Genomic DNA, 14,748 nt, shown 5'->3' on the forward strand with positions numbered 1-14,748 from the left:
TGGCAGTCCCCTTAAAGATACACCAATCTAAACCTGAGATGCTAATAGTACATTACAGCTGCATTTTAAGAAAGTAATATGTGACCCTGGACCACAAAACCAGTCGTAAGTAGCACAGGTATATTTGTAGCAATAGTCAAAATACACTGTATGGGTCAAAATTATAGAGTTTTCTTTTATGCCAAAAATCATTAGGATATTAAGTAAACATCATGTTCCATTAAGATATTTTGTGAATTTCCTACTGTAAATATATCAAAACTTAATTTTTGATTAGTAATATGCATTGCTAAGAATTTAATGTGGACAACTTAAAATGTTTAATATTTAGATTTTTTGCACCCTCAGATTTCAGATTTTCAAATAGTTGTATCTCAGCCAAATATTGTCCTATTCTATTTATTCAGCTTTCAGATGATGTATAAATCTCAAATCTCAAAAAATATAACCTTATGACTGGTTTTGTGGTCCAGGGTCACATAATCACGCTTTAGGGCTACAGCTAAGGTACAAAGGAGTATCTTTGGGGTTGTCGTCCCACTGACAAGCAATTTCTTCATTGTGCTTCTGTAAGGGCTTCTGAATCTAAAAATTGTCAATTTGATTTTCTTGCTCAATTGACCCATTCAGTTATGCACAGGTGTAAGAGCGACATCTTGTGGTGAAAACATTTCAATACAGCCTGCTACATATCAACAGCCATACAAATGTTATTGAAACCACAACCGATAACAAAATAACCTCTTTACAAAAAGAAGAAAAAATCCTTATAGTGGTGTTTTTATTTTGTAGGTTCCTATATGATCTCTTGTTAAAATTTTGCACTGGCAGAAATATGTCCGGTTTCCAACTTGATACTGCAAATGATTGATACAATGCTGCCCCTCAGCGGTGTTTTTTAAATCAACCTCAAATCCGTCTCTGGACAGCGCGCTGCGTTACGCACGTAGAAGTCAGAAAAAGCTTTATTACCAAGTATGTTTACACACACGAGGAATTTGACTTGGCAACAGGAGCTTCCAGTGCAAAAGAAAGTACGGACATAACGCAAACATACATAATAGTGCAGACATACATAGGAATTACCGCGCTAAGATAATCAACACATCGCTGCAAATCTCTTACTGTGTGTATTTTAAATGACCTGTTACATGTTGCCCTGTTCATTTTTACATTTTGTGTCTTGTTCTTAAGAAGTTTTTATTAGTTTAAAGTTTGCAAGCTTTAACTAAATCAATCGAGCGTGAGGAGCTCAGAGTTGTGCGTCAATTACTTGAAATGACATACAAATATTGTAATTTGATGTGCATGTGTAATTTGATGTGTAACATGATTTGCGCGTAGGATATTTGGGGAAAGGCTTTTTTTTTCATATGTTTTGATTTGTGGTTAACCAACAGCCAGGATATAATTAGATGTCACCTTCACAGTCCGGTGCTATCTAGGAAGACACCATTTGCGCGTGGGTACATCGCGTTTCTTCCAAGATTTTCACTAGTTTAACACGCTCTCTAGCATCTGGTTGACACTTAACACATACTTCAAGTGTCCTACAGCATTCCAGCCGGCTGTTATAATAATAGCTGTAAGCAGGACCCGCAGTAGTGAAAAGGGGCCGTGCCGGTAGCCCTATTGGATCAAACCAGGTTTTTTTTCTTGCTTTGGCGCACGAGGGGGAGGAGAGAGAATGAATATCAAAAATAAACCGCGTACGCTGGAGAAGCCCAAGACTGTATAAATACCAGCGCAAGAACATTCTTCGCTTATACAGTGAGCCGGATGATGAGTATTTTCTTACAAGACTGTTTCTGTGAACTCTCGAGACGTCATTTGAATTCTTATTAATCCAGTTGTAATATTATTTGTTATTTTAACTTTCAGTGGATTATGTTCAACTGTATCTTTGTTTTAAAATAGAATTATCTGTTCCTCCAGTGCCGTTTTCTTATTTTTCAACATACAGTTTTGGATATTTTTTTTATTCACTATTAAAATGGTATCCACAATTGTTTGTTATATGTTTTTCTTAGTAAATCTTATGTCTCAGTTAGCTCTGGGTGAGCTAAACGAGGAAGAGGAGACCGTGCCAGTAAACCTTGCATTCAGAAAAGGTGTTTTTTGGAGGAATGAAGACAGACAGCGCTTTAAGATCAATGCATTTGGTCAACTTTTCCTGCTTGACCTGACGCGGGATAGCAAATTCGTGTCTCCATCATTAAACGTCCAGCGCGTAAATGCAAAAAACCTCCCAGCCGTTCCGGACGCGTCCAGGAGCGGAGATGTTTTCAGGGATGTCACCCAGTATGGAGACGGCGGTGCAGACCTCAGAGACTGTTTCTACAAAGGAACGGTCAACTCTGAAAAGGAATCGGTAGTCGCTGTCAGTTTATGTCACGGCATCCAGGGTACCTTCATAGCGCAAGGCGACGAGTACTTTATTCAGCCTAAAGCAAGTGCCAAGACCACCGGGAAGTCTTTCCCGCAGGTGCACGTCGTCAAAAGGCGAGCCTTTTCCAGCAACCTCAGAGCGTCAAATGTGGTCTTTGATGAAGAGAAATTTGACAGTTTTGTGAAAAAGAGCAACCTGAACTCTAGCGAAGATGAAGACGGCAAAGTGAAACGCGCAAAAAGATTCGTGTCAGCTGCGAGATTCATCGAAACCCTGGTGGTTGCAGACGCTTCTATGACACGTTTCTATGGAGACGAGATAAAGGTGAGTCAAGCCTGACTTTAGAGAAGTCGCACATTTTCTAGTCGTTTTATTTTGAATGGCATGCGCAATTGCTAATATGAGATTTGGGTGCATAAACAACTTTTTAGCTGATTCTGAAACACTGTACAATTCAGACCGATCTGGCTATTCATTTAGTGAAGACGTTTCACCACTCATCCGAGGGGCTTCAACAGACCACCTGATGAAACCACTTATATGAGTAGCAATATATGAAATATAATCTTCCTTAATCGGTTGCTTACAGATGTGACTGCCATACGTCTGGAATATCTGTAGAAATGTTTACATACGTTTTAACTGTAGCTTAAGGTACATAAGGTACCTAAACAAACATTTGTTTCATAGAGACACATCAAGTCTTCTCAATAGGTTTTTAAAGTGACACTCAGTCTGATATCTCCGAAGACGCTCAAGGAAGTGTGCGTTAACACGTAAAACTGAACTTACCAACAGCCTTCGGAGGGCATTTTAGGTCAACATACTGCAGTGTTGTATGGAGGAAGGATCCTGAAGCGAAAACTGGCTTTTTGAGAATTTAGGCATGGTTTTCTCTCGCGAATTTGCTTGATTTTTGCCTGCAGCATGTAGTTTGTTTTGGAAAGTCAAAGCGTAGGTGTTCTCTGTCTCTCCAGGGTCGCTTGCAACGGGGTTTCTCTCACTGAGATGGAAAGGTGTGGGTGGAGTTAGACTGAAGTTACGGACCTCTTTGAACGAAATCTGTCACTCCATTCCACCTGCAGTTTATAGTTCGGTGTTAGTCTGCACGTTGCTTGGAGAAATGCCAAGCTTGATGTAAACGGAAATATGCATGCAAACTGGTTTGTCAGAAATGCATGTTTCTGGATATGAATTACTTATAGAACCATATGAAAAAACTCATTTTACTGTAGATCTGTACTGAAGTAAACACTTAAAGTAGGGAATATGTGTTTATCCCTTTAACTGATGTGCTGCTAACTAAATATGACTGCACTCAAAACAGCTGTCATATGAGCTGTTTCACATTATCAAGGATTTCAGGACAAAACTGTCATTCAGGGACACATTTTCATTCCAGTCAGTCTTTATTTCCATGTAAAACTGCAGCTGTATTCACAAGTCGATTGAAGTATGTTAGAAACGTTTTTAATAAAGGCTAAAACAAATTAGTTCTTAATAATCAGTCAATGGTTTGGATATGAAAAGTAACATAAATCAGGCAAACCACTAACACTTGTGGTTTGAGGGTGACTGTGGGTTTGGTTATATAGAGTGTAACAAAATATGAAACTTGTCTGTGAATCTGTGAGAGAAAATAAAATACAGAGGGGGGGGCGAAAAGACCATCTGGAAAAGAAGGACAGCCAGGAGTTGTTTGTGGCCCATTTAACTGATAGAAAGAAGAACAAATGTTTAAATGCTTTGGTCCCACAGGCCTTCAGATTTGGGTCTCCACTTTATTCTCTCCCCCCAAAAATGTAGTGTCAAGTTTAATGAAGAAAATACGTGCTTTTATCAGCTGTCTGTACTGTGTACTGTACTGTTATGATATTTGCAGCAGCTGTATTATTTCAGATGTCTGAGATAAAGCTAATAAATATATTTACCATGGACTAAATAACTAAAAAAAAAACGTCATGTTTTTGGTACTGTATATCCAGCCACAGACAGTTTTTGTTTGATTGCTAAATTTCTATTCTCTCTCTCTTTCTACAGCACTACCTCCTGACAGTGATGTCCATGGCAGCACAGATCTATGCGCATCCTAGCCTGAAAAATGCCGTTAGTCTGGTGGTAGTGAAGATGGTGGTTGTGGAGGATGAGGAGGTGGGACCTGAGCTTTCAAGCAACGGTGGTGTTGCCCTGCGCAACTTCTGCAAGTGGCAACAACTTTTCAACCCAGGCAGCCAGAGGCATCCTGAACACTATGACACTGCCATCTTGTTCACTAGAGAGGTGAGAAACAAAGTAGACACTTTTTAGAACAAAGGATTCCAGTTTAAATGAAAAATCAACATGCTGTAGAAAGAAATTCATCTCATGCACCGTGTAAGCAACCCTGTGTTCAAGCGATCAAGTGTTTTGGGCTTAAAACTAGACTTTTAATAGAAGATTTACTTTTAATATTAAAAATATGTAGGTCATTTAATTCATTTTTCCATCAGGAAAGATGGCAACTATTTCTCCCCAATATTTCCAGTCCACACACACTTTACAGATGTAATTACCTTCAGCTTTTGATTAACTCACTTGGCTACCACTTTTCCAAAACAAGACATATTTCATTGAGTCAGTGACAGGGTCACGAGCACAATGCTCAGCAGGGAAGCTCTTGTCCAATCAGAGACAGCGAACATGAGATTGTAGCTCCGCCAAAAACCAGAGGGCTAGCGCCGGATAAAATAGATGTAGGAGAAACGAAAATTTGGCTGGCCGTCCAGCTGAGAGCAACACAACAGAACGAACAGAGGTCTCGGTCCTGCTGTGGCTAGATGGAGAAACAGGTGGTTTTTATTTAGCGGAGGAGGTCTGGGTGTCTCTGGTCTTCTCGCATGGCTTCCACTGGGACGTCTTCCCCAGTCAAGGTTATCCCTGTCTGGACAGGGAAATGCTGGACAGGCCCTTCGGTCTACATGTGCTGTGTGGTCCAGCTATCTCACAGTTAATTTTCCCCCTCTTGTTTTTTTTCTAGCACACAGTCTGCCATGTATTTGCTTCATTTTACGATGGAAACACTGACAAATATGTTTTGCTGGCAAGAGTCTGCTTGGGGAAAAAAGGGCTGTCTGGAACTAATGGAGCGATGTCTGGATATCAGTGTCTCAGATGTGTCCCCCTCTCCTCTCCTCTCGCTTCTCTTTTTTTGTCTCACATCTCTCATATGCCCACTTCTCTCTCTCTCTCTCTCTCTCTCTCTCTCTCTTTGACCTCAGGATATTTGTGGATATAAGGATTGTGACACTCTGGGTGTAGCTGATATTGGCACTATGTGTGACCCCAAAAGAAGCTGCTCGGTTATAGAGGACAACGGCCTTCAGGCAGCGTTCACTGTGTCACATGAACTTGGTATGTTCACACACATGACCAGACTTGATGTCTGTAGTTAGACGTCTCAGCCTTACTGACTGTCTGGACAAGGGCATGTGTTCCAGACTGAGTCATTAATTAATGTAACCCAGCTGTTTTCAGCCCCTAAAATACACCAAGAACTTGGTGTTACTATTAGGGCCATTGATCGATTACAAATTTTATTTTTATGTCATTATTTGACTCTAAAATGATGAATCACATGTCCATTTTTGACGAGACCAGTAAATAACAGTAAATAACTGAACTGTAGAGTGGCTTTAGAAGTCAGTGTATTAAAAATTTAGAAAAAGTTCTTGTGTTTCATATAGTTTTAAATAATCATATGATATTTGATTGTAAGTGACACCCTCTGGAAAGGCAAAAAGCAGCAGTGATAAACATCAATGAAAGATATATAGAGCTTAGTCATATGGAGGAGCACAGCAATGTGGAAAAGTTATTACACTCTACAGGTATAGTACTTTTGTTTTCCCCTCCCTTTTTCAGGCCATGTACTCAGCATGCCACATGATGATTCGAAAAACTGTGAAAAGTTGTTCGGGGATCTCAATGGACATCATATGATGGCTCCTTACTTCGTCCACCTCAACAAAACTCTTCCCTGGTCGCCATGTAGTGCGCTCTACATCACAGATTTCTTCGACAATGGCCACGGTATGATCCTTCTCTATCTGTCAGGATGCTGTTTTAATAATTTTCTTTCTTCAAAAGTTATATGTCAGTGAAAAAGAACTCCCTGAAATGAACTACCATTTGTTTTGCTAAGTGTATTTTTTATTAACAACTGGTTTTCTCTCAGTCAACATTGGGTTTTTAGTTTTTGTTTGGTTTTGGCCTTAACGGTGCATATTTCTTAGAGACCCCAAGAAAAAACTTAATAACATTCAGTTACGTTTTTTGAGACATTTGGCTTGAATTGTAAATCTGTCATTTAAAAGTTAATGGAAACATGTCATAGAGAATCTACTGTATAATTTTGATCTTAATGTGCGGTGAAAAATCTCTATAATGTAGATGCCTGTGTTTTATGAATTTACTTTCTTTCAATGTTTTGCACGTTTCTTGTTTGAATGCCACTTCTGTCTTAACCTACCCCCTAACCACTAATAATGGGCTGGTGGGACCACACTCAGTAATTTTGCTGAGAGTGTCAAAACTAACAGTCTTTGCAAAGTAAGCTCACTCTCACTCACTTCATATACCCATGTACGTTATGTACACTATGTTCAGAAGTTTGGGATCAGTAAGACCCCTGATTTTTATTATCTCATATGCTCACCAAGGCTGCATTTATTTGATCAAAAATACAGTAAAAACAGTAATATTGTGAAACAGTTTAAAATAAATGTATTTTAAAATGCAATTTGTTCTTGTGATGGCAAAGCTGAATTTTCAGTTGCCATTACGTTAGTCTTCAGCGTCACATGATCTGTTAGATCATTGATAATCAGTTTTAATTGGAAATCATGATATATTTTTACAGGATTCATTGATGAATATAGTAAAAAAGAACAACATTTATTTGAAACAGAAATCTTTTGTAACATTATAAATGTCTGTACTGTCACATTCGACTACTTTAACGCATCCTTGCAGAATAAAACAATTAATTTCTTTAATGTATTAAATGTAATTTAATAATACATATTAATTACATGCCTTAATTCTATATTTCTTTTGAACCATAGTGTATTTATGTATATATAGAGTTTTCTTTCCTCTCTGTTTCCTCTCTTACTCAGTTAAGTGAAAAGAGCCTACTCCGCTACCAAGGTGAATCCGTCAAGACTGTCAATTAGGGTTGCCTAATATTAACTATGATTCAAATAAAATAGAACAATTCACAATAAAGATGAACTCAGATAAGAAAAAGTGACAGCTCAGGAAATATGGTCGACATATTTTCTCCAGCTGTTGATTTATCTCTGTCGATATCTCAGTCTACACACTCTCGTTCCCGCTCTTCCACTGACTCATCTTCAGTGACTCACACATTCCAGCTTTAACAACTGTTTTCCCTCACAGAGACAGTATGTGTAGCCAAGCACATGCCGTCTTTACCGGTCGCACTGTTGCCACAGGTAGACTATGAACTGATACGACTTGAAGGCTGTTATTTTCCAGTGTTGCTATGCTGGTATCCGTTTCAGCAAAAGTCTTTCATTACTAAGCATAATCATAACATTCATTTAGGTGTGTAAAGCTGTAGTGAAACCTTTTCAAATTCTGAATACTTAAGACATTAAGGTGTCTTTAATACTTTAAGCCTAAATAGATTTCGCAGAATCAATCTCTGTAAAACACAAAGGGAGTCTAGAAGTCTGCGTAATTGTTTCAAGGTGTTATACTGTCTCCACGTCTTTATCCTGTGTTTGGGAAGAACTCAAAATAGAGTCCTTACAGTAAAATTATACTTGCTTTTGTTACTGACTCATTTTTTTTTTGCTCTAGAGTGAGCTAACTGCGGCTACACAATAATAGGTTACATAATGGAAATCTCCAGATGGGAGACTATTATGTCTTACGCACATTGGGATGAGAGGAGGTACAGTGAGATCTCTCTGCAATGAAAATAGTCCCCTCTAGCTAACGTGCACACCTGTTTTAGACTTTGTAAGAGATTGTTTAGCTGAAGTAAACACTCGGTCAATAGCAACAGGCTTAAAGAAAACACTGCGAAACACCTTATAAGCATCATTCCAGGAGCTGGATTTAATCTACGTTTATATCCATGTATCCATAGCAACTTATTTTGACATTTTTTCAGGGGAATCAAATCTAACCTTTGTATTGCCAGCACCATGTTCTACCACTCTTCAATCTTCAAAATGACTTTGAACCAATCTCTACAAACACAGCTAAATAAGAACCTGTTTGTAATTTCCTCAGGTGACTGTTTGCTTGATCCACCTGAGAAGAGCATCCCTTTACCCACCGAGCTCCCCGGGCATACGTTTGGTCTGGACCGCCAGTGCCAGCAGGCGTTCGGGGATGAATATACCTACTGTCCCAATGCTCCTGAAGATCAGGCATGTGCACAGCTGTGGTGTCGAGAGGAAGGAAAGATACAGTGCACGACCCGGAACGGAAGTCTCCCCTGGGCCGACGGCACTCCGTGCGGGGAGGACAGGAGATGTCGTGAGGGCTTGTGCGTGTCGAGCGCGCTCGAGGAGGCGGGAGAAGAGAAGGTATGTGTGGCCAGGAGGATGCGTGTATGTGCGTCATCCAGGTTTATCACACTTTACCTGTCAGCACGTATTCATCTAAAACACCCGTGTACAGATTTACAGGCCCCGCTATTAACAAACATCTGACATTGCAGGTGACGCCTTGTGTGTTGCCTCTGGGTCATCCTGCTCCTCCTTTTAAAAATTGTAAACATGTGCACATCCTGCCTCAGTGATCTCTTTCAGATTATTCAAAACGTTACGTATTTCCCTTCCTTCGACTTTAAAGATGACACATTCTTTTCACCATAGTGTTTACATGTTTGAAAAGCCTCAGAGTGCTTAGAGTCAAACCTTCAGAAATAAAGCTCATTCCTCCTCTTGGATCCCAACCAGGCCCCCATCTTTGAGCAGCTTAAAATAATCAATCTACTTTAAATTTAGCTTCTCAATGCCAGAGAGTGAAAGAAAGTTTATATAGAGGGAAATTTAAAAAGCTCAATTATTTTTGAGCTTTCCATTTAAGATGTAGTTGCAATGTATTCAGCAAAGCCTCTTAAAAAAGTGTGATTATATTTGGTGTAGTGTATTAAAAACCCCCAGCTTGTGATCCCAGACGGCCTGGCTGTTAGAAGGCATCCCTCAGCCAACTCATAAAAAACCCTGACAGAAATGCAGTGTGGTATGCTCACATTCCGTCAGCACTACGCTTACTGGAAGTGATGTTTAGGAGCACTTTGCAAGGGAAAGTGACAGTAAAGACATTTATAATGTTACAAAAGATTGCTATTTCAAATAAATGCTGTTCTTTTGAAATCAAGAATCACAGTATCACAGTTTCCACAAAAATAGTAGCTGTTGTGACATGTGACACTGAAGACTGGAGTAATGGCTGCTAATAAATTCTGCTTTACCAGCACAGGAATGAATTACATTTTCAAGTATATTGAAATAGATAACAGTTATTTTAAACCGTAATAGCGTTGAGTAATATTGCTGTATTTTTATATTAGGTCCTACACATTACAGTGAAATGTATATCTAACAGCCTCTATTTGTGTTCCAGGTGCCAGTCAATGGTGGATGGGGAGAGTGGGGCCCTTGGGGGCCGTGCTCACGGACATGTGGTGGGGGTGTGGAGTTTTCTCATCGTGAGTGCACTGCTCCAGTGCCACAGAATGGGGGATCGTACTGTGTGGGACAGAGGGTCAAATACCAGTCCTGCAATACTCAGACATGCCCAGAGGACCATGGTAACATTTTATAAATAAACCTCCATAAACACATTGGGTAGCACAGGTCACATTATTGAGAGCTAGAGAATGAGTGAGGGGAGTAAATGAGGTCAAGAGGTCAAAAGACCATGCACTGGTTATAATCACATTATTTTTAGTGGTGCACCAGTGACCATTTTTTTTAATCCACAGGAAAAAGCTTCAGAGAGGAGCAGTGTGAAAAGTATAACAGTGACCGTTACTTGGACATTCATGGAAACATGAAGCAGTGGATCCCCAAATATTCCGGCGTCTCTCCACGAGACCGCTGCAAACTCGTCTGCCGAGCCAAAGGGAGCAATGAATTCAAAGTTTTTGAAGCCAAGGTGCACATCCGTTGAAACCGTTTTCCTTTTCATTTAATCTGATCAGCAATAATGACAATATGTGAAAGAAATTGTAGTCTCTTCTGTGTATCTGCCTGCTCTAAAGCTTTACTAAGATGTCAGATGATCTCTTTCTTAGACTTCCCTCTTGCCACAGGCCCATTGATATCTTTACACTCCCACTAAACTCTCATGCATGAAATATTTTCCCTGTTGTAAAATGTGAAACCTGAGCACCCTAACCCTACAGTCCAGCTACTTGCTTAAGCTCTTGAGTGCACCTCTGTAACTGATATTTCAGATACAGCTGAAATGTAGTTGGTTTTGCGTCATCAGCCCAGAGTTTTTGCTATTCCGCTTTATGTGGAATAACCATTATGTTAGAACAGAATACACTGGAGCACTTAGGCTGCCACTGCAATAAAAGTGCACATTATTCCTTTAAATATTTGTTTAGGCGTTCTGTCTGTTCTAATGCTGATGTTTCATATGTGCTGTGCAGGTTGTGGATGGCACCACCTGCGGGCCAGACACCACATCTATCTGTGTTCAGGGCCAGTGCATCAAAGCCGGTTGTGACCAGGTGATAGGCTCCAATGAAAAGCTGGATAAATGCGGTATCTGCGGAGGTGATGGTACAACCTGCAGGAAAATAAGCGGCTCACTAAACAAAGCTACGTAAGTAAAGACTGTATATATAAGCATTACTGATACCATTTAAAATGATGGCACATAAAAACTGTGAAAGGTGTGATCTGCTGATATAACAGAACTTATGCATAACAGTGATAAAAATATTTTGAATGAAACCGGGAGGCTTGTGAGTGTCCCATTGACTGTCAGGAAAATACCACTGTCAAGACCCGGAAAAGTAGTCAAAATAGTCCTATATCTGCCATCAGTGGTTCAAGCTGACTTTTATGAAGTGACGAGAATACTTTTTGTATGCAAAAGGAAAAAAAAAACGATTTTATTCAACAATTTGTCTCCTCCACGTCATTTTGGAGAGCATCCACTGGACGCAAATTGCGTACACCGGATACGCTGTTTTCATTTAAATCAAAGCATAAATATACTAAGAAAACATATCTGTGTGGTGCGGCTGACACAGAACGGCCTACGCAGCTTGCGTCCAGCAGATAGTAAGGACATCGATAAAATAGTCCATTTGACATCTGTGGTTTAATGTGTGTTGTAATACTTTCGTGAACATGTGGCAGAGACTAACGCAGAAAAGAGGAATTTGTTGAATAACGTCGTTACTTTTGTATTCTTTGTGCACAAAAAGTATTCTCACAGCTTCATAGCATTACGGTTGAACCACTGATGTCAAATGGACTGTTTTATTGATGTTCTTACTACCCTTCTGGGCCTTGAATGTTTCAGTTGCATTGCTGTCTATGCAGGGTCAGAGAGCTCTTAGATTAATCAAAAATGTCTTAGGTTGTATTCCGAAGATCAAACAAAGGTCTTACGGGTTTGGATTGACATGAGGATAAGTAATTAATGACAGAATTTTCATTTTTGGGTGAGCTATCCCTTTAATGTTGACTGATAACCAATATTGTTATTGTTTGCTTATAATATCTCCACAGTATCGGCTACATTGATATTGTTACCATCCCTGCTGGGGCGACTAATATTGACGTAAAGCAACGCAGCCATAGAGCCATCGCACACGATGGTAACTACTTGGCGGTCAAGGCGGATGACGGAACCTACATCCTGAATGGAAATTTCTCAGTGTCTATGGCAGAGCAGGATATCCCAGTGCCTGGCGCCATGCTTCGCTACAGTGGCTCCTCCACCACCTTGGAGCGACTCCTCAGCTTTCACACACTTCAGGAGTCCATCACCATCCAGCTGCTGTCTACCGCTGGTGATATCTCACCCCCTAGAATCAAGTATACTTTCTTTTTGCCAAAGGATGTGCCTTTTAACAAGCCTGGCACAGAGAGCAGGATTTCGCCACATATCATCTTGCCTTTTGGGGGAGCTGACTGGGTTCTGGGTGAGTGGTCTGAGTGCTCCAAGAGCTGCGGCGCTGGATGGTCCAGGAGAAGCGTGGAGTGTAGAGATGGGGAGGGATCCTCATCTTACCTCTGTGATGCCGATCTGCGACCGGCAGATATCCGGCCCTGTGGGGATCTGCCCTGTCCCATGTGGCAAATGGGGCCGTGGTCAGCATGCTCACGGACTTGCGGAGTGGGACAGTGCCACCGCACCGTAGTCTGCATGGACTACGCAGGCAAGGTTCTAGGGCATGAGAAGTGCAACCCAGACAAGAGGCCAGAGGTAGTTGTAGGGGAATGTTTTTACCAGGACTGCTAAAGCTGACACTGTGTGCAGTAGTAGAGAATGAGGAGGTGGTGGGATCTGTAGTGACTGAGAAAAAGCTTCAGAAACAAGCAAAGAAGCTCTTGGGCATAGAGCATTAGATGGGAGATCACTTATTAAGCATAACCAGGACATTTGATATAAATTATATCTATATCATGGTTTAATCTAATTCTTTGTCTTTTAACCACAAAGGTAACCTCCCACGGAGATCTACCTCAGTCAATACAAGCTTCATAATGTTCACAGTCGTTTAGAGAGGAGTCCGTTGGAAAACATTTGCACGAACCTGCTGAAATTCTGTTCAAACGTCCGTCAGATACCTCCAAAATGCAGTGCAGTTTACTCCACATCTGAGTCCAAATTAAGGCACCTAAAGGTGGTCACATAAATTATTCAAGTTAATTTCTAGAATTGTCCACAACGGACTGCATTTTAGTATCTTTATACATGCTAGATTAATTAATTTTACACATTTATTTTAACTGCCAGCTTAAGTTTTGTAGCATTGAGTCTGTTTCGTATTAATATCTACTACTTTTATTACTGGTATCACCCTTAAAGGCTTTCAGAGTTTTCATATTACAACACTGGAGGAAACAGTATTTGGAAATACGGTCCTTTACTGGTCACAGAATAGCTGTATGTGAACAACATACACAGATAAGAGCTATTGGAAGAGATACAAATATGCTAATTTTACTTTTAAAATCTTGCCTGGTTATGACTGTTGAATTGGATGAATGATTTTAGCTTGTAATGAAGAATCAAAGTGGAATTGCCTTCTCTCACACACTGTTGGTCTTTCTGTACATATATACAGCCAATAGGCAACAAGCTATACAAGTCTGAGAGCAACAGTGTAAAGGCTGCAAAGTGTGCCTTAAATTAAGTACTTTTTTATTGGCATCCACTGGTGCCCATTGCTTAAAAGGGATCATTTAATATAACCGATACTGGCACATGTGAGTTTACAGGAGAAAATAATTTATTGCTAAATGTTCATTTAGAAGTGGATAATTACTGTATGTTATTGGACACACATGTGCCCTCAAGATAATTGCATTGATTGCTAAGAAACAAAAAAAAGAAAATGCATTTCCTGTGAAAGACACATTGAGATTGCATGCATCCTTGCAATCTGTATTCTGTTAATTTGTCCTGACTCTTCCAAGCTTTAGTTGACACTGTATAAATGCATTTAAAAAATGTATCACCCACCATTATAGAAGTAGAAAGAAAAAATAATCTGAATGTTGTTAATAAATATAATTGTATTTAATAAAACAGCTATAGGTAAACAGTTTGTTTAAAAACATCAGTTCTGAGCAGACATGGCTGATATTTCTGAAATTTTCCCTTTAGCCAGAAGAGCACTGATATTTGTTCCAAGAGCCGTTTCACATATGCCAAAATTAAATTTAATTTGATACTTGCAAATTTACTAAGCCTGAACCTGTAAAAATTGAAAATATGAGAGAAAAGATTTGCATTCCATTTGAGTCAAAAGTATGCAAGTTTTGAAATGGTGCATATTTGAAACTAAAGCATTCTATCCCTTCAGTGAAGGTCTGCACAATGCTATTGTTATAGCTTCCTTTTACAAGCTATTTATTTTTTTCTACCTTCAACACCTAATGTTTTTTTTTTTTTCTTGATGCTGCTGTCTGTCTTATACATGATTGATGTATGAATTTAAATCAATTAAATATGTGTCTACAATAAAATTGTTCTTGACTCATTTGTAAGGCCTCCATGTTGTTAAACAATACATTGTTAACTTAATTACACAAATGAATCATACAATTTTAGCAATGAAAAGCTGTGCATACAAACCATAT

The 14,748-nt window shown here is 39.6% G+C and overlaps 1 protein-coding gene across 2 annotated transcripts; it reads left to right on the forward strand.

The window, feature by feature from the left end:
• Positions 1-1,730: 1,730 nt before the first annotated feature.
• On the forward strand, positions 1,731-14,616 carry adamts8a (ADAM metallopeptidase with thrombospondin type 1 motif, 8a). Of its 2 annotated transcripts, XM_051110825.1 has the most exons (10): positions 1,731-1,770; positions 2,031-2,713; positions 4,430-4,669; positions 5,647-5,779; positions 6,290-6,457; positions 8,693-8,991; positions 10,037-10,223; positions 10,398-10,570; positions 11,073-11,248; positions 12,166-14,616. In XM_051110825.1, the coding sequence occupies exons 2-10, from the start codon at positions 2,039-2,041 to the stop codon at positions 12,899-12,901; spliced, it is 2,787 nt and encodes a 928-aa protein (XP_050966782.1). In that variant the 5' UTR covers positions 1,731-1,770; positions 2,031-2,038; the 3' UTR covers positions 12,902-14,616. The 2 variants fall into 2 exon arrangements, with proteins under 2 accessions (XP_050966782.1, XP_050966781.1); XM_051110824.1 differs by having other exon boundaries at positions 1,731-2,713.
• Positions 14,617-14,748: the final 132 nt, after the last annotated feature.

The sequence above is a fragment of the Labeo rohita genome, chromosome 5 (genome assembly GCF_022985175.1).
Source record: "Labeo rohita strain BAU-BD-2019 chromosome 5, IGBB_LRoh.1.0, whole genome shotgun sequence".
In the NCBI taxonomy this organism is placed as follows: domain Eukaryota; kingdom Metazoa; phylum Chordata; class Actinopteri; order Cypriniformes; family Cyprinidae; genus Labeo; species Labeo rohita.